The 23,922-nt window shown below is 38.0% G+C and overlaps 1 protein-coding gene across 1 annotated transcript; it reads right to left on the bottom strand.

Moving 5' to 3' along the window:
• Nucleotides 1-213: 213 nt before the first annotated feature.
• Nucleotides 214-1,854, bottom strand: LOC126249209 (zinc finger MYM-type protein 1-like). The gene has a single exon (XM_049950863.1). It carries the CDS (start codon nucleotides 1,852-1,854, stop codon nucleotides 214-216), a length of 1,641 nt encoding a protein of 546 aa, XP_049806820.1.
• Nucleotides 1,855-23,922: the final 22,068 nt, after the last annotated feature.

The raw sequence follows: 23,922 nt of genomic DNA, 5'->3' as shown, positions 1-23,922 counted from the left end.
CGCGCAGCATGAACTTACAGTTAACGTTAACAAACAGTTTTCAATGGTTGTGAACAGATAATGTATTCAACGGAAAACAAAATATATTTACAATTTAACGATAATTTTGTTTGAACAATAATATTTACAATAACTATTTAATGTTGAACAAAATAAGAAACAACACAGTAAATAACCAAGACACGGATCATAATACAAAAATTTTAAAAAATACTAGACAAATCGAACCATCCTGACTTTTGCTTGTGCAAACTCTTTCACACGATCTGTGTAATTTAAGTCCTCTGCAAGCTCGTGGTCTATCGATATTGTTGCAAGATCATTCAAACGAGTTTGGCTCATTGTTGATCGGTATGTCTTTATCATTTTCAGTTTTGAGAAACTCCTCTTTCCACTCGCAACTATCACTGGGAGTGTTAGGAGAATTCTCAGAGCAATGTTAACATAAGGGAAAAAATTATGTCTTCCTACAAACTTCAGAGTCTCCCTTGGACCTATTCCAGGTTTCACCAATGTTGAAAGCTCTTTTAGTTCTTCCCTCAACTCTAGTGCATCAATGTCGCTTGACTCATGATCTTGTAAGATCGCTGCGAGGTTTCTACACTTTGTGTCAAGGCTGTCAGGAGGTGGATTCTTCAGCTCGCCGATGTCGTAGCGAAAATCAAAATAATCACAATGAGATTTCAGTTGATCGAATTTCTCATCCAAAGATGTGGTTACCATATCTAGAAGATAATAGTAGAATTCACTCTTGTAACGTTTAGTTGGCTCATCTATTGTCTCATCCCTTCCTTCATAGGTAAAGTGTATTGGCTTCTTACTTCGTCGCCAGGAAACACTTATCCGTGGTAATGTTATATCTTCTAGCTCTAATTCTGTAGCCAGTTCTTTGGAACCCGTCAAGAAAGACACAAACTTTTCTTCTGTTCTGCAGGTCTCAAAATATGCTTTCTTTTTTTCAAGAACTTCTACGGCCTCAGAAACATTTATGTCAATGGTCTGGAGGGTCTTGCTGACTACACTGATATGAAGCAGAACGTCGTACCAGATTAACAGAGAAGTGAGAAAGGTGTAATTTTTTATTTCATTCGCAAGTGACGTTGCTTCGTGAGCGGTCATGCCATCGAATTCTTCTGATATCTGAACCAGTGAATCATAAACGCATCCAATTTGAAACCTCAGGGGAGTAAGTCTATCGATGCGACTTTCCAACCTAGTGTCGCTCAGTGGCTTCAGCGACAGGTTAGGCAGATACTTCTTCAAGACATCCCAACGTCGAACCGAGGACGAGAAGACGTCATATAAGCTTTTCACTGCCGAAAACACAGAAACAGCATATTTAGGAGACATAGCGGCATCGTTTACAACAAGATTCCATGAGTGACTGCTACATGGTACATAAAATGCTCTCTTGTTCATATCTGAAATTCTTTTCTGGAGACCTGACTTCTTTCCTTTCATGTTTGCTCCATTGTCGTATCCTTGCCCTCTCATATTACACAATAGGATTTTTTTATCTTGCAAGAACTTGAGTACGACCTGCGTCAAAATGGAGCTTGAAGAATCGGGCACTGGAAGAAATCCCATGAAATGCTCCCGAATTCGGACATCGTATACCCCGTCGAGTCTTGTCTCCTGGACGAAACGTACCACAACTGTCATCTGCTCAACTTTTGAAATATCTGTTGTGCAGTCCAGAATTATACTGTAATACTTTGCAGATTTCATCATTAATAAAATGTTGTTGGTTATAGATGATCCAACAAAATGAATTATTTCATTCTGTGTTTCTTTTCCAAGATAACGATGATCCTTGTTCTCACCTTGCTTTGTTCTGTGCAGGTGCTCTATCATCACAATGTCGAATTTTCCGAATAATTCAACGAGTTTCAAGAAGTTTCCGTTGTCAGGCTCAAAGAGTGTGTCTGTACTTCCTCTAAAAGGCAGACATTGCCGACCAAGGAAATGAATTATTGCTATTAAGCGCTCAAGAACATTTCCGCAATGTTCGCTTTCAGTATTCAGAAGCCTTTGATGATGGGCGTCGACAGTTCGTGACTTTTTCAGTCCCTCGGAAAACACGATCCACTATTTATGTGAATTCAAATGCTCGGTAGACTTCGCGTGACTTTCGAGATACGAAGCAAGATGCCGCCAGTCACTTATACCGTTCTTTTCAATTTTTACTGTAGATGACGAAAAAAGTCTGCAACAAAAGCAGAACACAGCATCCTTGCTCTTTGAGTACACCAACCAATGTCTATCTGCTTCTTCTAAATTCTTCAAAGAATAGCTGTAGTGCACAGGGTTGAAACGCCGGTTGTCCGCGTTTTTAGGACATTCATCAGCTTCCTTAATGCGCTCGGGAGGACCTCACGTGACCAAAGTCGTTGGAATGCAGTCGGTAATAATTTCCTGCCATCTTCCGGGAACTGAGTCAAGTGTGTCTTCCAGTTTAGGCTCGCCTTCAATCCCTTCTCCGGTGGTGAGTACCTCGGCTGATGTTCCTCGGGTATTTTCCGAATCGGGTCGCCTAATTTCAGTTCTGCCTGATGTTTCAATATCGAAGCTTTCGTCACAAAGCAGGTCTTGAGCCCAGACGAGGTCTGTTGAACATATTGTGGGTGGCCCACCGCCAGCATTGCTAATGTATACGGTAGTCGCAGTACTGCGTTGGTCAACTTTCTGGTCATGTCCTGAAGATAAAGATGTAGCTGCAGTAGCTCCACTAGTTTCTGAACTTTCAGCATCTATTTTCCCACCCTCGCCGCTGCTAGGTCGTTCTCTCTTTGGCTTGAAATATCGTTGTAGTGCATCCTTTTGCTTCTTATAGTCATCTTCCTTCAGCGCCCGTCTTTTCCTATATTCACTGCCAGACAGTCTTTTTCTACCGTCGGACATGTTTCGATCCAGCTTGTAAAGAACGATTACGTGAAACTAACTGTTGATGTCAGTATACTAACTTTATTTGCATCCCACTTCATTGACAATTTCCTGATATTCCACTGCATGTAATGAGAAAATTATATTACTGTAGTAATACATTGTTCAGGAGATGAAGTCATAAGAACTGAGCCGCGTAAAATTGAATTTCAGGCCGAATTTCACTACAGACGCAGGTGAAACGGTCAAAGAGTGGAGCGGAAGACATTGGAGAGAGGAAGAATAAGGAGATGGAGTAACATAATAATGCAATAAATACACACCCGGGCATCGACGGGTACTAATACTAGTCGAAATATATTAACACACTGCACTGCGGTTGTTCATTTCAAAGAACTGACACTCGACATCTGTCGTAATTTCCATGTGTCATTTCTTTCGTGTCTGATTATGGAATAAAGGGTAACGAATTAGTCATCACCGAATCACTTCACTTTTCTCCGCTTTATTTTCATTCTAGTTATTGGGACGACGCGCACTTATTTGCCGACTTGCCAATTTTTGAAGTAAAAGATCATAAGAAAAATAAATTTTCCTATTCTGCAATCTTGAAGGAGAAAAATTCTAACTTATGAGTAACGTGCATGCGCAATACTAATTGTACGTTATATGAAAAGCACTTACCTATTACATCCCAAGTTGCAAGAAATTCGGACACAACAATTCTTCTGTTCTTACGAAACGCAATGAAAGTGCTTCTGACCAATCTTGACTTCCTCGGCCAACTACCGAAACGAATTCTGTAGTTTTCGCTGTAGAGAACGCAACAATACGTATTGCCTGGAAGGGCGAAGTGGTGACGCTTCAGTGCCAGGAACTAGGTCACGTGACGAGGTACAGCGAGGCTACGGTTAAACTAGCGCCCAAGAAGAAGAAGCAAGAAGCTCACAATAAGTATGTGACCGATGATATGGATAAATGTATTATGAGGCACCAATTTCTATGGCATTACGAACAATAGAAAGAAATACGAACTTTACGAAAACTGCACAACTTCTGTCAAACAGAAATGAGCTTCAAAGCTAGCAAGGAAACACTTAGAAGCAATGTTCTGTCTATGGATTTTGGTTATAGTAGGTGTCAAAATTAACGTTTTGTTTTGTGCGGACGAGAGGGCATTGTTGCTAAAAGACCATACTTTCTCAGGTTTTCATGAGAATCAAAGCGACCAGTAATTTACTAAGATGAAACATGGACTCACACGCATTATACAGTAAATAAATGCTGGCAAAATGATAGTGTGCGAGTAGTATTGTCAAACAAAAGTACCGGTCAGAGTTTAATTGTTCTTCATGCAGGCGGAGACACGTGTTTCATTGTTCAAAAACCAAAACTTCAAACTATCCCTCAGAAACGGATAGCAAAAATTTTCAAAAAAACGTCTAAAGCCAACTTATGCCAGTCTTATTACCAATGTCTTTATCCCTTGTAATTACTCGCAGCGTATTTACCCATTCGGAATACTTCTAGCCATTGTAGGTGTTGGACATGTTTGACTGTAGTAATGTTCAACCTTTTTTTTTTCCATAATGCGGGAAGAATAAAACACTCGGAAACTGCCGTTCAAGGGCTTAGCAAAATTGCTTCAGGCTTAACATGTAACCGCAGTATTGAACACTGCATTCGAATTTCCAAATTAGATTTCGTCTTCTGCAAAATTAGTTGTGAGTAAACGCACGGCGCCTAACAGGCTGGCAGCGCTCACTCATAAGAATACTGGCGTGTACGCCAGACTGCTTCCCCCTCTCTGTTCCTCCGGCGTAAACACGACGGTGCTGCCACAGTGGCGAGGAAGAAATTAGTCCTCCTCCCTCGCCTTGTTCAACAGGGGCGGCCGGCAGGATGTCGAGGCGCCATGCCACAGTTCCCGAAGCCGCTCCCTCCGAGGTTTGGTTTCGAATACCCTCTTTGGCACGAATGTTGAGTTTGTCCAAAAAAAGGAAAAAAAAAGGGGGGGCGACAGATTTGCCGCCCCGTGCGGCCGCACGTTCCGCACGTGCCTTGCGCCGGCCCTGCCAGTGATCTAAGAGTGGTATATAAATTAACGACAGTTAGTGTAAACGAAAGTCAGGAAATTTTCGTTCGTAATTTTGCGAGTTGTGAGAATAAAGTAGGTGAATAAATACGAGCTTATCGAAAGAAGATAATTTTTCTTCTAACCCACACAGAATGTGATTAAATATTTTAAAATAAAGATGACGATAAACGTCCTTTTCTGTTCCATCTGAATGCAGTCTCTTCTTTCTCTGTTTAGGATTTTATCACGTTTTTGAGGCACAGGCGATTTCCAGAAAATGTTTAGTGTGTCCTCTGTCATAGTTTTTAGTTTGTAGTGTGTTATATAAGCCATCTGCGTAAGTGAACAACTTAGAAAATATTTCCAACAACAAAATTTCCAGAAAACCCAAAAAAGCCGTAGGACTTGACTTGTGTGGATGAGAAGTTCCACCTTGCGAAAGGAAGTGATGGCAACCTTCTCTGAATAAATTCCTATAGTGTGTACATATTTTTAGAAGACTTAGAAAAAAGTTTGAGAAAGGCCATTCAGAGCTTGGAAAAATAATTTACATTCTTTTATATTAGAGATGCTTTGTTGCAAAAACAAATTTAATACATGGGTGCAGCAGTGAGTGAAATGAACCTTCAGATATCTTTCAAATGTTCAAATGTGTGTGAAATCTTATGGGACTTAACTGCTAAAGTCATCAGTCCCTAAGCTTACACACTATTTAACCTAAATTATCCTAAGGACAAACACACACACCCATGCCCGAGGGAGGACTCGAACCTCCGCCAGGACCAGCCGTACAGTCCATGACTGCAGCGCCCAAGACCGCTCGGCTAATCCGGCGAGGCAGATATATTTCACAAATCCTTTCTCTGCAGGCCATGAATACGACCACTCATTAACAGTGCTCCATCATACAACTGACCAACGTCTCTGCAATGGTCAATTCATCAATTATGCGCTCGACATGAGCAGACAAGCCATTAACGGTTCTCTCTGCTCTGACGTCAATAAGGCTTTACAAAATTTTCCTGCTCTTTTTAACTTGTTCGTTGCTCTGGCTAATATTACTTCGGTGGTGCTCGTTTTGTAAGATGTCAGTTCTGTCCTTCCCAAATATCTTTAAGAGCAAAAATGATTGTCACTGTGTGATTTCGAAACTGTTGTTGCCCGACTGAGAGTTGATTTAAGCCAAAAAGCCGTATTTATTCCACGCCAATCTTCCTCTGGAAAACAACAAACAAGGTCAAACATCGGGACAACCAGTTAACACTTTCATACTGCGAAACAAAAAACGCTCTGTGCAGTTTTCTCTTTCCCTTACGCTCTGAAACTAGGTTCGTTAATGGTGGTTTCGGCCTAAATTTTCTAACTACTTCCAATTTTTCTTGAGGCGTTCTCAAGGAAAACGGTTTTTCTAGGAGGAGTTTCACAGCTATATTTACTTCCATTGTCAGTTTCGAATTGGAACAAGAACACTAAAAACTAATGTAGATTTTAAACAACGTATTTCAGCGTATTTGAGATCATAACTGACATCTATAGTTAAAAACAAAAGAATCGTCGCAGGGGATGTTTCTAGAATACGGAGCACCCTCTTGCGAAAGCGTTCTTGCCAGTCGAACCGAGCAGTTGGGTGCCTTCACCGCACACCATCAGTGACGTCAAATCGCACCCCTCCCGAAAAATGAGTGCACCCGCATCCTCCCACTTTCTCTTCCTCCCCACACTTTCTCAACGACGTGTGTGGCCTCGCCAAAGAACGCTTTCCTCTCCATAACGGTCAGTTTACCTGCTGATGGGCGAAATTTCCTCTGTTCCCCTGTAACCACGAGGCCGTCCACAAGAGGGTTTATTCCTCGCAGCATGCAGTGTATGTCTACGATTCTGCGCTCGTTTTTCGTCAAATGTCGTAGATGATCGTGCTCGTGTCAAGAAAAAGCGCAGAATACAGTGCTGCTCCCCGTCCCTCCACTAATTATTTTTCAAACATTTCAAATTTAGAAGTATTCACAAAAATTGAAAGGGCACGCTGCGCACGCCTAGCACACATTCAGTATACGCACCAGATAATTATTCGCTATTGCAAAGTGTTTAATGGTATCTAACTATAATTCATGCTCAGTTTGTGATAATGAAAGTTGAAGTAAGTCGTTAATACCAAAATTAGAAAAGACTTTTTTGTGCTGACTTGCGTGGTTTGAATGAAAGACTACAACACTATCAGTACAAGTAATTTCCCGGGAAATCCCAGAGACATTATTCATATCTACACTAATAATATTCAGTTCTAAAAAGTTTATAGAGCTATTAATTTCCACTTCATAAGTAAATTTCGTATTTCATGTAAATCATCACTGTTACTGTTAATTAAGATAACTGTATAATCAACTTACCTGAAATAGTATACTATCTTTTCTGCCAATCTGGAATTTTCAAGGAAAACATTTGTTTTCAAGCTAATCAATAAAATATCTGCTATCTGACCAGAAATGGAACTTCCTATACTCATTCCATCATTTTGTAGGTATATTTCACCATCAAAATTTAAGTAATTGTAGTAAATAAGTTTACTTTGTCCAGTGACATAAATTTCATTTCTGTACTTACTGGTACATCATGAATATTACTGGTTAACTGATAACTTTTCTTGACTGGATATTGGTATTTATACAGAAAGTATTAGTTTAAAAAATTAAGGCACTTTCCAGCAACTTTGTTGAAAGAACCACCTTTTCCATTAACAATCTGCCTGACCAACATTCCTTTTTTATGAATGTTAAGCTTTGCTTTAAGTATAAGTGTGCATGGATTCATAAGTCTAAACTGTTGCACTTCTCTTGCTGAAAATATTTAGTTTTAGTTTTTCATTCAGTTTTCTCTGTGCTTCAGAAGTTAGATCCGTATCAGTTCTTTTCATGTTACTTTCTTAAAAAAAAAAAAACTTTTTGGTTTTAGTTACATATTTAGCTTTCCCCAGTACCACCACCGTATTCCGTTTTGATGCCTTAGTGATTATGGCATCCACATCAGTAAGGTTGCTGTTAGTACTGCCCAGAACCATTTTTTCATTTCCATTAATATTGGAAGATCTGTTGGATACACTACCATTGATTTTGTTTACTGTTACAACAATCCTACTTTGTTTAAGCTTTGAAATTTTTGAAAAGTCAGTTGCATGTTTCACATGCACAACAAATTCTTTATTCGCAGTGCCCATGACGACAACAAATAAAACGTCAAACATTAAAGAAGTTAAAGCCTTGCCAACTCCAAACGGAACCTACTCAAATTGTAGCTGATCATTTGCTTCTTAATGAACAATTCTTTAATTTCACTTCACATAATGAGTACTTCACATTTTCGACTGCATTTTAACACTTTCTTGTTCGTGATATCGTTGTTGAACAACGCTTGTTTGTACCTTTCCATCACGTTTTTTGAAACACATAATTCATTGTAAACAATTTGCTGGGTGGTGACTACAAGCCTGATCCTAAGAAGTGAGAAGGACAGATTTAAGGACTTCCTTGAGAAGATCGAAATTCTTTGTCACCTGATGTCTTATAGCAACCCTCTGCTCAGAGAAGAGGTTGAACTGAGAGACACACAGTTTTAGGAACTTTTTGAAAGCCACCTCCTGCACCGGGAGTAGTTACGACCTAGGAGGAACCTATTCTGCCTACCATAATGTTCTCTATCTAGTAACGCTTGATACCTTATCAAATGAGAAAAAAATTGTGGTTGCAAAATTATGTTGGGTTTCCTGTAACTGTTTGCATTATCTTCATTTATAATATTATGAACATCAATTCAGAATATTAAATGTTAAACTGAATTGCCAATAAACCTTATATAAGGAGCTTAATTATATGTCACTTTCCATCAACACTCATGACACTGTAGTTCATATAACTGTATTACATAGGGTGTTAACACACAGTATTATTTTATACAATATATTGTAAAACAAAATTAAAAATTATATAATAATCTTGATTTGCAAACTCCAAGATCTTAATCATGATTACAAGTTTTTAAAATAATTTTAACATTAATTTTGGATCACATGTTTCACATCAGGATTAGCTGTTATTTTACTGTAATTGCAGTTTGACTAATTATATTTTAGTACAAAATTTATTTGAATTGTGAGTCATACACAGATGTCATTGGTCTAGGGGACATTGTACATCCTCTTTTATGCATACTGTGACTGCTTGCATAAATCTATAAACAGCAGCCTCAGTTTTGAATTACGCTATGTACAAGCTGAGGTCTTGTAACGACATATGCATTTACAAGCCTCTTGAGTCTATATGACTTTCTTCATACTGTATCTTACGTACTATGGAGTCTCCAGTTCCACAAAACTGTGATCTAGACCTCAGTATGTGTCATTCAGAGTCTTATTCCTTTGTATTTTTTATATTTTCTAGCACTTATGATAGCTATACTATAGTTGAAATCTGGACTGACTGCTGGCTTCCCTTTTGTTTGAATTACATCACATTCGCTGTCCACAACATATCTAATGGAAACCAAACTGTTGTTACCTTGTGTTAGTTTTGATTGTTCTGTACGATATATAACCTTTGATTCAACTAAGTTTATTAGATACCTAATTTTAAAAATTCATTATTATTCATCAAAGTCTTTTGATTAAGGGTGATGTGAATTTTTGCTTGGTCAGACATTATATGGTTGTTTATTTATATAATTGGTTACATTCAAAATTAATTTGATTCAGATTTTAAGATTTATCATTTAGCTTTCATTTTTTAATGTGTATTTTAGTTATTTTGTTTTTACAGTAACACCAAAATAGCTAATAATTAGAGTGTGACACCGAGGATATTATGGAAATATTTTTATTTTTAGATATATTCATAATTATGGAGGTACCGGTATGATTTTCATGGTGAAAAAGTAATATTTTACTATACAATATACTTTATAGAAATGTTAAAGGAATTCAACTGCTAATATAAAAAGTTGGGATTTCCAAGGTGTACCTTTCTGCAGACAGAGCTCCTTCAAACACTACCAGCCGTGACCTGACGTCATAGCTGACAGCTCCCCACTCCATTCCACCAGGAGTAACAGAACTGTGCCCTCTAAAACATTGGAAGAATGGGGCTTCTCCCAAGGTGTCCACCATACTCAAACAATTAAAATCGCTCAAAAGAGGAAAGGCCGCTGGACCCTTTGAGATACCAGTTCGATTTTACGCAGAGTACGCGAAGGAACTTGCCCCTTCTTGCAGCGGTGTACCGTAGGTCTCTAGAAGAGCGTAGCGTTCCAAAAGATTGGAAAAGGGCACAGGTCATCCCCGTTTTCAAGAAGAGACGTCGAACACATGTGCAGAACTATACACCTATATCTCTAACGTCGATCAGTTGTAGAATTTTGGAACACGTATTATGTTCGAGTATAATGACTTTTCTCGAGACTAGAAATTGTAGGAATCAGCATGGGTTTCGAAAAAGACGATCGTGTGAAACCCAGCTCGTGCTATTCCTCCACGAGACTCAGATGCCCATAGACACGGGTTCCCAGGTAGATGCCGTGTTTCTTGACTTACGCAAGGCGTTTGATACAGTTCCCCACAGTCGTTTAATGAACAAAGTAGGAGCATATGGACTATCAGACAATTGTGTGATTGGATTGAAGATTTGCTAGATAACAGAACGCTGAATGTCATTCTCAATGGAGAGAAGTCTTCCGAAGTAAGAGTGATTTCAGGTGTGCTGCAGGGGAGTGTCGTAGACCGTTGCTATTCACAATATATATAAATGACCTTGCGGATAACATCAGAAGTTCACTGAGGCTTTTTGCGGATGATGCTGTAGTATATCGAGAGGTTGTAACAATGGAAAATTGATCTGAAATTCAGGAGGATCTGCAACGAATTGACGCATGGTGCAGGGAATGGCAATTGAATCTCAATGTAGACAATTGTAATATGCTGCGAATACATAGAAAGAAAGATCCTCTATCATTTAGCTACAATATAGCAGGTCAGCAACTGGAAGCAATTAATTCCCTAAATTGTCTGGGAATAGGCATTAGGAATGATTTAAAATGCAATGACCAGATAGGGTTGATAGATGAGATAGAGAAGATCCAACGGAGAGCAGCGCGCTTCGTTACAGGATCATTTAGTAATCGCGGAAGCGTTACGGAGATGATAGACAAACTCCAGTGGAAGACTCTGCAAGAGAGACGCTCAATAGCTCGGTACGGGCTTTTGTTGAAGTTTCGAGAACATACCTTCACCGAGGAGTCAAGCAGTATATTGCTCCCTCCTACGTATATCTCGGGAAGAGACCATGAGGATAAAATGAGAGAAATTAGAGCCCACACAGAGGCATACCGACAATCTTTCTTTCCACGAACAATACGAGACTGGAATAGAAGGGAGAACCGATAGAGGTACTCAAACTACCCTCCGTCACACACCGTCAGGTGGCTTGCGGAGTATGGATGTATATGTAGATGTAGATACTCACCAACGATGGTCATCTAGGGTAGTGTCGAACCACGATTCATCATTGAATACATTGCGATGCCATTCATGAACAGTCTATGCTACCTAGTCACAGCACCACTACAAACACTCAAACACTCTGTTTGCCCTGTGGTGTTAATAGAAGCCTAATGCGGGATGGTAATTCCCAAGTGCGGCTGCTGCCAGTCTCTGACCAGTGGTGCAGGATGACACAGAATGTTGCTGGGAGTAGACTACTTGTTCTCGGGTGGCTGGTGCCGATATGATGGAGTTACAATGTTCTTGGTGCACAATATAGCGGTCCTCCCTCATCACAGTCAGATGTGGACTACCAGAACCTTGACAACGAGTATGCCTGCCCTGCCTTCATGTTTCCATGCAGTCCAACATCAGGATACTGTCTGAACTTAAAAATCTTGACAAACCAGCAAAATGGGGACCCACAATGTGGCTCCATTCAAACTCTTTCATGTACTGATAACGCTGTCTCATAAAATTACACAGTATTTCTTACCCTTTGCAGTGGTCAATCAACATCTGACGCTGTTCACACTCTTTATACACCCTACCAAGCCTGGTAACAACACTAAATACGAACAACACTAATGCACTATGGTGGCTGTTCTGTCTGTCACAGAGAATTGCAATTATAATTATTTACATACCTGTCGATGATGTTGTAAGTAGGCTGTTTAGGTTTTTATGTTGGTAACGCCACGTAGCGTTCTGTATGAAAATCAATGACTGTGCTGTGTGCAATCTGTGGCTGGTTTACATTGTTGGAATATGCCAGTGTTGCGCAGTTGGATGTGAACAGCGCATAGCGTTACGCAGTTGGAGGTGAGGCGCCAGCAGTGGTGGATGTGGGGAGAGAGATGGCAGAATTTTAAGAGCGGACGATCTGGATGTGTGTTCGCCAGAAAGAGTAAATTTGTAATGCTGGATATCATGAACTGATATACATATATTATGACTTTTGAACACTATTAAGGTAAATGCATTGTTTGTTCTCTATCAAAATCTTTCATTTGCTAACTATGCCTATCAGTAGTTAGTGCTTTCAGTGGTTAGAATCTTTTATTTAGCTGGCAGTAGTGGCGCTCGCTGTATTACAGTAGTTCGAGTAAGGAAGATTTGTGTGAGGTAAGTCATTCATGAAAGGTATAGGTTATTGTTAGTCAGGGCCATTCTTTTGTAGGAATTTTTGAAAGCCGGATTGCGTTGCGCTAAAAATATTGTTTGTCAGTTTAGTGTTGATCAGATTAAGTAAAGAGAGTAATGTCTGAATACGTTCAGTTTTGCTCAGCTGTTCGAGAATCAAATAACGTAGAGGTTTATCAGCACAGTATCTCATTAATTTTTCTAAGGGAACGTTTCATATGTTGACCCCTAGCCGAGGATACCTCACTGGTATCTTCTGATTTTTTCTTGTTGTGTTTGTAATTAGTGTAGCTATTGTTTGTTGCTAGAGCGTAATTGTAGAGAGAATTTCCTTTGTAGTTGTAGTTTTTCATTGTTGTACAGTAAAACAGTTGTGGCATTCATGTAGATTTGCACCAAGTATTTCACAGCTGCGCTTGCAATTAACGAGATATTATTTTCAGTGCTACGTTAATGTGTTTTCTTGTTTTTGCTCTTCAAATTGTGCTTTTCTTGTTACCGTGTGAAATACGTGATAATTAAGGCGTGTGAAAAACGTAACACTAAGCTCCAAAGTAAATTGAGAAATGATAGTGACGACGATTGTAGCTTATCAGCACCACCGTGTAATGAATTAACAGACATTCAACGTAGTAATTTGGGAATTGTGCATAGGGAAATGGAGAGGGTGGCAAATAATGGTGTGGACAGTGAAACAATTAGTGAATAGGGAAGTATTATCGATCGATCGGTCGACAACAGCTCGCCTCAGGAAACCGAAATGACAGGACACAATCTTGCAATAGTCTTTAATGACGTAAAAACCCAAATTTGTTAGCATTTTCAACCTATTTTTTCGCGTCATGAAAATGCATTACAGAATCACGTAGCAGCCATAAAAGAACTGCAAACAATTGTTTATGAAAATCACGACACCTTGCAAGCTAAAATTGACTCAATTGCATCTACCGATTCGGTTACACAACTTGCAAAAACTCAAGGAAACTTAAAGGACATAGTATATACGTTTTCAACACAAATGGACACTCTGAAACTTAGTTCAGAAAAACACACTGAGGAAATCAGTTCATTATCGGAGAAAGTAGCCGAACTTTCGGATCAGTTCACCAACTTATCTACAAAGGTAGATGATGATCTGAATGACACAAGACCCGTAGCCTTCACTGACTCAGAAGAGTATGAACAAATTAGAAAATTCAAACAAAATCGGAATCAAATCAATGCACAGTACAAAAGAGAAATCAGGGAAGTGCAAGATCAGTTGACACAGGCAATACAATAATTACATATTTCAGAGGAGACTCGCGCTCCAACACGGGAAGAGGGACTTAGAAATACGGAAAAGCCACAAAATAATAACACAGGGCATTTCGGAAATTATGAAAAAAATTGGCAATGTGCACCGAATTTTGAGATGGAACCGCCGACACGACATAACAATGACCGATATGCGACTCGCCGACACGATGATTTTGACTATAAGCTGTTCATTACTACACGTAAATTCAAAACATTTAAGAATACTGGCAACGACATTCATCCACAAGCGTGGCTTCATCAATTTTCTCATTGTTCTCCTCCCAAATGGTCATTGCAGCACAGATTAGAATTTATGTGTGGCTATTTAGATAATGAACCAACTGTAAGAATGCGATCGGTCATTCACGATTGTCACAGTGAAAGAGAATTTTATCATGCCTTCCTCTCAGCATATTGGTCTCAAGCTACACAAGACCGAGTGAAACATAGCATCATAATGATGAAACATTTCGAACAAACTGAATTTTCCAGTCTTTTGAAATATTTTGAAGACATGTTGCATAAGAGACAGTATCTGTCAAACCCATACAGCCCCTCAGAACTCATCCGCATTTGCTTAATCAAATTACCTGAACATTTAAGACATATTATTTTGGCAGGACGTTGCAAAGACGACATTGAAGCTTTTCAGGGACTGTTACAAGAATTGGAAACTGACACTGACAATCGCGGGACGCGAAAACAGGAACACAACAATTACAGGTCACATCCGCCACAATTCCGCGATGAAAGAAATAATAACTGGACGCGACAAGGCTATCCTTATAACGTAAATCGTGATCGAAACAGACACCACCCGTATGTCAATCGTTGGCAGAGTAGTAATAACTAAAGGTAAAGATCACCTCTCCACGGTAATGACTATCACAGAAACAATCAGAGAAACAGACAGTATGGGAGCCAAAATAATTATTATCAAGGGAGACAGAATAACTTCAGACCCAACAGTCCACCGCGCAGTTACGATTCCGGGAGAAATTCTCCACCACATGACCGACAAAAAAGAAACTATGTAAACTACCGACAAAATGACAGACCTCAATTTCGTCAGAACTGGCGGGATTGAAACGGGGCAGGGCCCTCTCGACAAGGTGAATTTGTAGAAGTTAGATCTCCAAATCCCAAATACGACGCGCGCCAACAGAGAGACAATAGGCAATGACTCACACCGCTGGCAGCCACAAAACGTACTTATGAAGCTGACGACGTAGCTGCCGTGGCTAGTAATTACGTAAGAATGGAAGACATTAGGGACCTCTTACTCCAGGAACACGACGTAAAACATAACAACATTGCATATCCTGTAATTTACATTATAGTAAGTGACGTAAAATTTACGGCAGTACTTGGCTCTGGCAGTCCCACTTCAGTAATTAGTGAAACAGCCTTTAGCAAATGCAACAAATCGAACGATTGCCCCACACTTCCGTTACATAAGATTAAATTACAAGGTGCAATCTTTGGAAAAAGTGTAGATGTACGCCAACAAACCAACTTAGAATTCTTTTGTCAAAGCCACAGTTTCTCTATGAACTTTCTTGTTGTTCCATTACTGTTGAAGGAAATTATATTGGGAGTAGACTTTTTGAATGAATACAAAGCAACCTTAAACTTTCACGATGCTGAAATAAGTTTAGAGAAAGAAGGTAAGTCAATAGCTTTGAAATTTGAAGATTGGCTCTCACCATGACGAGGAAATTAATCGGCTTTACCTCCTGTTAGACAACAGTTCGGAACTTCCGACGGACCTTGGCACCAATAATCACTCTGCAAGTATTGAGAGGGATAATATCGACGGTGTATTTGATTGTAATGAGTTAATTCAGAATAAAATTCAAACAATTGAGAATTGTAATGACACTGATAGGCAAGATCTTTTTGAGATTTTGCAAGCACATTCCACAGTTTTTACTCACAAAACAGGAACAATCGAGGGATTTAAATACCAATTTTGTGTTCGTGAGCATACTAAATTTTGTGTTAGACCGTACGTAATTCCGGCACATTATAGGGACCGTGTTAGAACAGAAATGCAATCTATGCTTGACGAGGGCATTATTGAGCCTGCAGTAATCTCATACAACAATCCATTACATGTTGTTGAAAAGAAAAATGGATCGATCAGGCTTGTCTTAGATTCGAGACAAATAAATATTATCATCATTCCTGAAACAGACAGGCCGCAAACGTTGGAAGATCTCCTTCAAAATTTTAATGGTGTAAGAGTGTTGTCTTCCATTGATCACAGATCCAGCTTTTATCAGATCGAACTTCATCCAGAATGTAGAAAATACACAGCTTTTCTTTGTTTCGACGTTTGTTATCAATTTCGGAAACTTCCTTTTGGTTTGAACATTTCTTCGGCAGCATTCATTCGCGGGCTAAATTCCATATTACCTGAGTTCTTAAAACGTCACATCACCTTATACGTAGACGATATTCTGATAGCAGAAGCCTCATGGGAACAACATAATCGCATCCTCAAAAGCGTGTTACGTATTTTTGCAGACTCTGGAATTACAGTTAACTTGGAAAATTTTGAATTTGGTAGGACAAAGGTGAAGTTTTTGGGACATATTATTTCTTCTGAAGGCATTCAGCCGGATCCTGAAAAGTTAGAAGCAATCAGAGCCATTCCAGTTCCATCCACTAAAAAACAAGTCCGCAGTTTTCTAGGTCTCGTAAATTTTTACCGTCATTTTCTGAATATGCAAATTCTAGTTACACTAAAACTTTGTTCTCTCACTGGTAAAAATACTATTTGGAACTGGGACGAACAGGCACAGTTGGAATTCAATTCTTTGAAAGAATCGCTACTTATCGCGCCAATATTAGCTCATCCAGATCTGTCACAAGATTTCTGCATTAGCACGGATTCTTCTAAAGTCGGTCTTGGTGCCCATTTATTTCAAGAAGCCATAGAAAATGACGCTACTGTTCAGAAAACCATTTCTTTTGCTAGCTGAGTGCTAACAAAATCTGAAAAAAATTATTCCGTTACTGAATTATAAGCTTTAGCTATCGCTTGGGCATTTAACAAATTCCGTTTCTTTCTTTCTGGTAAGCACGTAAAAGTATACAGTGATCATCGTGCATTACAATTTCTTATGTCTTCAAAATTAAATCATGAGAGGTTAAAACGATGGGCATTGTTTCTGCAAGAATTCCACTTCACAATAGTCTACATTCCCGGCAAGGAGAACATTGTTGCGGACGCACTGTTACGCGCACCGGCTGGGCTTGAGAAAAGTAACACAGAAGGCAACCACGAGAAAATTTCAGTATTCTTTACACTCAGAAAGTCGCTTTGAAAACTTCATCACCACATCTTTAAAGGACATTGCTCATGAACAAGATAAAAATCCGATTTGGAAAGACATCAAAAGTAAATGGCATGACAAGACACACACACAGATTCGGCATTATTATCTGGTTAGAAACAACATACTCTTCAAACGCTGCACTGTTGATGACAAGCTATAGGTACTTTGCATTCCTGACGATTTTGTTAATAAGCTCATTGGTACATTCATTTCAGCTATGCACATTTTGGTCCACGAAAATGTTATCATATTCTTTGGACGACTTGTTATTTTAACAATATGGAAAAGAGAATTCGAAGATTCTTGTCTATTTGTAAACTTTGTCAAAAGGCTAAGCCATCTACTGTCTCACATCGTGCTCCGTTGTTTCCTATCATTCCTTCTAAATTAAAAGAATTTGTTGCTGTTGATCTCTTGGAACCCCTTGTCAGAACATCGAATGGATTTTCGTACGTAGCTGTTGAATTTACTTCAAAATTTGTTTCTTTCACTCCGTTACGTAAAGCCACTGGGCGGTCTGTATCCAACGTCTTTGTTAAAAATTTCTTACGTGAAGTTGTCCACGTGGTTAAAGTTATTTCAGATAACGGACCGCAATTCGGATCTGCTGTTTGGTCACGCATGCTTCGGAATCATAAAATCAAACCTGTTTTTATTTCACTGTACTCACCACATTGTAACCCGTCTGAACGGATTATGAAAGAAATCAATAAGCTTTGCAGACTTTATTGTCACAGAAAGCATCAGTATTGGGACAGATATTTACACTTATTTCAAAACGTGCTAAATGAAATGCCTCATGACTCCACTGCTTTACTACCTATTCTTGTACTGAAGAATGAAGAACCACCAAACAGAATCAGAGAGCTTGTACCTTTTCTGAATACACGTAAACTTCGACATAAAGACATAATTGATTTGGCTATTAAAAATATAAATTCAGCAGCAGACAAAAGGAGAAAACTACACGGTAAAGCAAATGCAAAGAAATTATATATTGGTCAGAAAGTTCTCATTAAAGCTCATTCACTGTCACATATGAAACACTTGAGTCACAAATTCTTTCTAGTTTACAATGGACCTTACAGAATCCGACGTATACCACATGACTTTTGCACTGAAGCTGAAACCCTGCGTACTAGGAAGAGTAAAGGATTGCACCACAGTTCACATGTAAAACCGTTTATTGAGAGATAATCTGCTTTTTAACTTAGTCTCTGCCATAAAATTTTTCACTTCACGTTACTTGTACGCTTTGTCACACTTAGGAACTGTTAACATGCAACAATGTTTTGAAATTAACTATCCAGTCTAGAAGCTAGGGAACATATTTAGACAGTAATTACGAATGCATTGTTATAGTGAACAGACGACACAGTCTTATTGCGTGTGTACATTCTTGCTTGTTAGTTGCACGATTACGTAACGACTATAAGGCTCACATGCATAGAATATATACCGGTACTGCTAATGAGATTTTAATGCAACATTTTGGTCTACTTGAAAATACATTCTGGATTTAAAGTACTTTCTGAGAGATACCAGATGATACAGTGGTTAGTTTATTTGAAAGCTACACGATTATATCACGACGCTACTAATGTGTGACAGAATTTACATTGTTGCTTTTGCGGTGTATCTGTTTTATATCAGCACAGTTTTTTTGAATTCTTCTGGAAAGGAAAACATGTTTTAGTAGTAACTTTTGTGGTATAGCTACAATGAAACAGCCTTTTGCGTAGCCCAACAATATGTTACACTATAATACTTTCTTGATCACGGTAATGTACGTAATAACTACGATATCTATACGCATAGCATTTCACTTCGTTTATTACGAGGTAAGTACATTGACTTCTACAGAACTTTGCTTATGGAGGACGATAATTACGACACTTGGCTCATTTTTTACCCTTAAGTAATGAAATAGATTATCTTACAACAAGACGCACAGTTTAGCGCTACAGTACACGTATTTGAGTTATTAATTTTATACTTAAAACGTTTATTTTTAAAGATTTTTGAATTACAAAGATACAAAGGTTTTCCGTGATACATTTCATTCCATTGCTGTAATCTGTAACACCTGAGGGTATAATTACATTAATGCTCAGGGGGTACACGCCTGCTTTGTGTACTAAGCGTGTAGCGAGCGCTAGGAGACCTAGCATTAGCTATTTGCTTATACAACTTTACACATCGATACCATATTTCTATAACACAGAATTACACAGCTATCTGATTATTAAGCAGAGAAACAAACATTTTTTTACTACGTCAGTGACACATGTTTACACAATTACACAGCTGGATAACTTCACAGTTATGAAATGGTATTTTGTCTGTACTTTGTGAACTCTTCATATTTTTTCGGAACCATTTGATACTATGAGAGCTTTGAATGTCGTATTTGGTAAGGGATCATGATTTTTGATGTACGTTTGAGGTAGATGACTTTATTGAAGGTTTAGAAATTACTGAAAGAAACTGCGATGACTTTGAGATGTGATTGATCTGTTATGATGTTATTATTATGATGACGATGTGTATTATGCTGTTGAGGTATGTTTATGATCAATAAGCTGATGCTATATGAGGAATTAGATTATGCTACATATTTATTATGATGAAATATTGAAGAAGTGTCGACAAATATGTATATGTGTAATAAGGTAAGGAATAATAAGTTGTGGTTAGGGACTCTGATTTGTGAAAAAGGATGTTGGAAGCCAAGAATCGTACTTTAAGAATTATGAAATGTGTGTAGATGCGTGAATATATCACAATGCCTGTGAAGATTTTTTGGACACTGTTATATTTATAGGATTTTGTTTCTACACATTTGCAACGCAAATTCTCGACCTGTGATTTTTTTTTTATCCGAGACTGTCACTGTAGCGCAAACTGCTGTCGTAAATATTTCGGTAAGAAAGCTAAGTGACCTTGACGTAATGCATTGTGGGCACCCAGCTGCGCTAGTCGCCTGGAGAAAAAGCCATTAGGTGGAGAAAAAAATAGGCCATTAACCTCGCTATTGATATTTCTTTGTAGAAAACATTTCAAATAAGACACACTCATACTTGAAACATATGATTACAGTTTGGAGCTTGTACTTTCTGCTATTTACTGAAATGGCTAATGAAATAATGAGAAACATTTCACGTCTATTCTCTTGCTAGTTGAGAGATTTTTTACTGCATTATGAAATGCCATATGGCTAGTGAATGATGTTTGACGCCTTGCTTTATGTATATATTTGCTCATTTTGTTTAATATCTAGTTTCTAGTTGCACCGCAGCATTGGTTAAAATAAAATTTAATAGATGTACTAATATCACTATTTTCTGTCTACAGACCCAATAAAGAATAATTTTATGATGTACTTTCTTAGAAAAGAGAGCACAAATAGACATTTCCCTTCACAGGAATTGCATATATAATTTTTTCAACGATTTGGTCACTATTATGCACAGTAAGTTTTTGTGATGCATCACTCTAGTGTTAAGATCTGATATAGGTATTAGACATTTCCTATCTTTACTGTAATATTTTTTCTGCTTGAGCTTTGTCATGTTTAGGTATAAGTTATAGCATTTGCTGCTGCTGTTTGCCAGGCCTCTGCTACTGAATTTCACTTTGTATTACACTGTTAAGCCAGTTTTACTACTGATTTATTTTTCTTGTTGCTGCATATTGGCTCATATTAGTTGCAATGTTGCATTTGCTTTGCTAATTTAGATTTACTGCTGCTAGCTTTGCCAGTTTGCATTTTTTGTCATTGCTGTTTGTGTTAATTGTTTTGTGCTGCTGCATTGCCTCGTCACTTTGTTTATGCATCTGAGCTCAGTAGATTTAAGTTAGCTTAAGAGGGGGTAGACTATACAAGAGTATGAGTTTCGATGAACGGGAAGAAATGCATTGAGAAGTTATACGAAAAAAAAGTTTGTAAAAAAAGAGTACTGAACAATGAAGAATAATTATTTTGAAAGAGGATATGAATACAATACAGAAAGCAGGTATAGGTAGCACTTTCTGGGAATAATGATGAACGAATGGAGATCTCCAAGAAGTAAAGAAAGTTTTGTTTGCAAAAAACTGCAGTAAAACAAACCCTTTCCTTTTGTGTTATTCCGCTATGTGTTTGTGTACCCTTGTGTATTTGTGTTCTTCCTGTCTTTATATGTTTATCTGATAAGAGTTATGTTGTAGAATTTTTCTAATACTATGTTATTTACTTTCTAAAGACGTTTAGACATTATTAATTCTGTTCTGTTTCAATGCTCATATGAGAAATTAATGTTTCGAAAACTATTCTCATTATTTTATTTATTTACTTATGTCATAATCCCTGTAACACTGATGTATATGTTTATTTCTATTCTTTTGTAAAGGCTGTATTACTACAAATGTTATCTGTATTATTATGTTTTTAATGATGTTTTCTGTACCTTTGTAATTGTATTCTCATGTTATAAAATTGTAATTGACACCAGTTCATCAAATTAAGTAACTTGTAAGCATTCATTTCAGTGCACACATTTCTGTAGGTCATAGTACATGCACAATATGTTAGAAGTCGGGACTGTTAGTGTTTGCACATGTGTTAATAATTCAGAAAGGGACTGGTTAACAGCATTGCTGGTTCTAAGGACAATTCCAAAAACTTTGTCAGTGCACAAGTGGTGGTTTATGGACTCGCTATATTGTCTGCAAGACTCTTTGATGGTGATTGTGCACCTGCACAGTCGCAACAGATGGCTGCTAACCGTCTCTACAAAGACTGCAGTGGGTCTGCACCTTTAATGGCCCACCAATATCATAATCTCTACCAAGACTACAGTGGGTCTGCTCTGTGATGACCTACCTACCAATATTCTTCAACTTCGACTGACTCTGATGTGGGTTTGCTCTGTTGTGGCCCATTACCCGTCTGCATGTCAAGAGTCAGCATTGTTTTTCCGTTGGAAGGACAACACTACTTCTTCAAGACTCCATGGAAATCCACTACTTCCGTGTGCATTTTCTTTTACTGCTCAGACTTTGTGCATAAAATTGTAATTAATACTGTGATGAATGATCAGGACAGTCTTTATAGACTGTGAGAAAATCTTTGCTTTTGACCAACAGTGTATCAATAAGTGTGTGCATTTGATATCTTTGTTATTGCAATTATGAATAATTTTAACAAATATGTATTGGCCACTGCCCAAAAGAATTTGTAAAATTTTTGTGGGGATCATGGGGGCTATGTAAGTAGGCTGTTTGGTTTTTATGTTGGTAACGCCACGTAGCGCTCTGTATGAAAATCACTGGGAAGTGTGTGATGTCCTTAGGTTAGTTAGGTTAAGTAGTTATAAGTTCTAGGGGACTAATGACCTCAGATATGAAGTCCCATAGTGCTCAGAGACATTTGAACCATTTTTTTTTATCTGGACGTGTGCCCGCCAGAAAGAGTAAATTTGTAATACTGGATATCATGAACTGATATATATATATATATATATATATATATATATATATATATATATATATATATATATATATATATATATATATTATGACTTTTGAACACTATTAAGGTAAATGCATTGTTTGTTCTCTATCAAAATCTTTCATTTGCTAACTATGCCTATCAGTAGTTAGTGCCTTCAGTAGTTAGAATCTTTTATTTAGCTGGCAGTAGTGGCGCTCGCTGTATTGCAGTAGTTCGAGTAACGAAGATTTTTGTGAGGTAAGTGATTAATGAAAGGTATAGGTTATTGTTAGTCAGGGCCATTCTTTTGCAGGGATTTTTGAAAGTCAGATTGCGTTGCGCTAAAAATATTGTGTGTCAGTTTACTGTTGATCAAAATAAATAAAGAGAGTAAAGTCTGAGTACGTTCAGTTTTGCTCACCTGTTTGAAAATCAAATAACGTAGAGGTTTATCAGCACAGTAGTTCCTTAATTTTTCTAAGGGAACGTTTCAATGTGTACGTGAAAGAAGTTACGTTGTCAGCTGGCCATGTCTTATGGGTGCTTCACTTTTTTTGTCTGGCAGCCTAAGACACTTTCCAAAATAGTTAGCCTTAAAATGAACTATTCAGTTAATCCTATCCGCCAGTTGACTTGCGCCTTTACTTAATACCACTTACGCTACTTTTAATGTCTTCTTTGGTTAGTTTTCTAAATATATCACTTTGTTACTGAACGAAAACAGAAATTCTTAACAAAAAGCTCAAGGTGGTCGCTTAAATTTCCTATGACATCTCGTTTCAATAAGGTATCTGTCATTCATGTTGAATATTAAGACATCTTATGCACTGTCCACATAGTTCTTTAACGAATAAACTTATTTTAAAATGGTTTTCCACAGCATGAAAAGAACAGAATCCGTATATGGCAGCAGGAAGTAAAAATATTTATGGGTCCTGGTTTGGATGAAATGAGATATGGAAGAAATCTTCTTTCCACGAAAACTAACTCACTTCAAACTTCGAGCTTCCATTAACTGTTCTTTTAAAAGTATTTGTAGTTTATCCAACTGAAGTGCCACACCTTTGTCTAAGAGCCATTGTGGGTTTGGTGTTAGGGAGTGTGAAGTTTGAGATGTGAATATTGACTTAATTCTTATCAGTTGCCAATTGAAAAATTCAGCCGAATAAGCCCATACAAAATA

Source organism: Schistocerca nitens, chromosome 3 (genome assembly GCF_023898315.1).
Source record: "Schistocerca nitens isolate TAMUIC-IGC-003100 chromosome 3, iqSchNite1.1, whole genome shotgun sequence".
Lineage (NCBI taxonomy): Eukaryota > Metazoa > Arthropoda > Insecta > Orthoptera > Acrididae > Schistocerca > Schistocerca nitens.
Note: the sequence above shows the minus strand (reverse complement) of the source record. Positions and strands in the feature narration are given on the sequence as shown.

Excerpts from the sequence above, each read along its gene's own strand:
- LOC126249209 (XM_049950863.1), bottom strand. The coding sequence starts at position 1,854 with ATGATAGAGCACCTGCACAGAACAAAGCAAGGTGAGAACAAGGATCAT.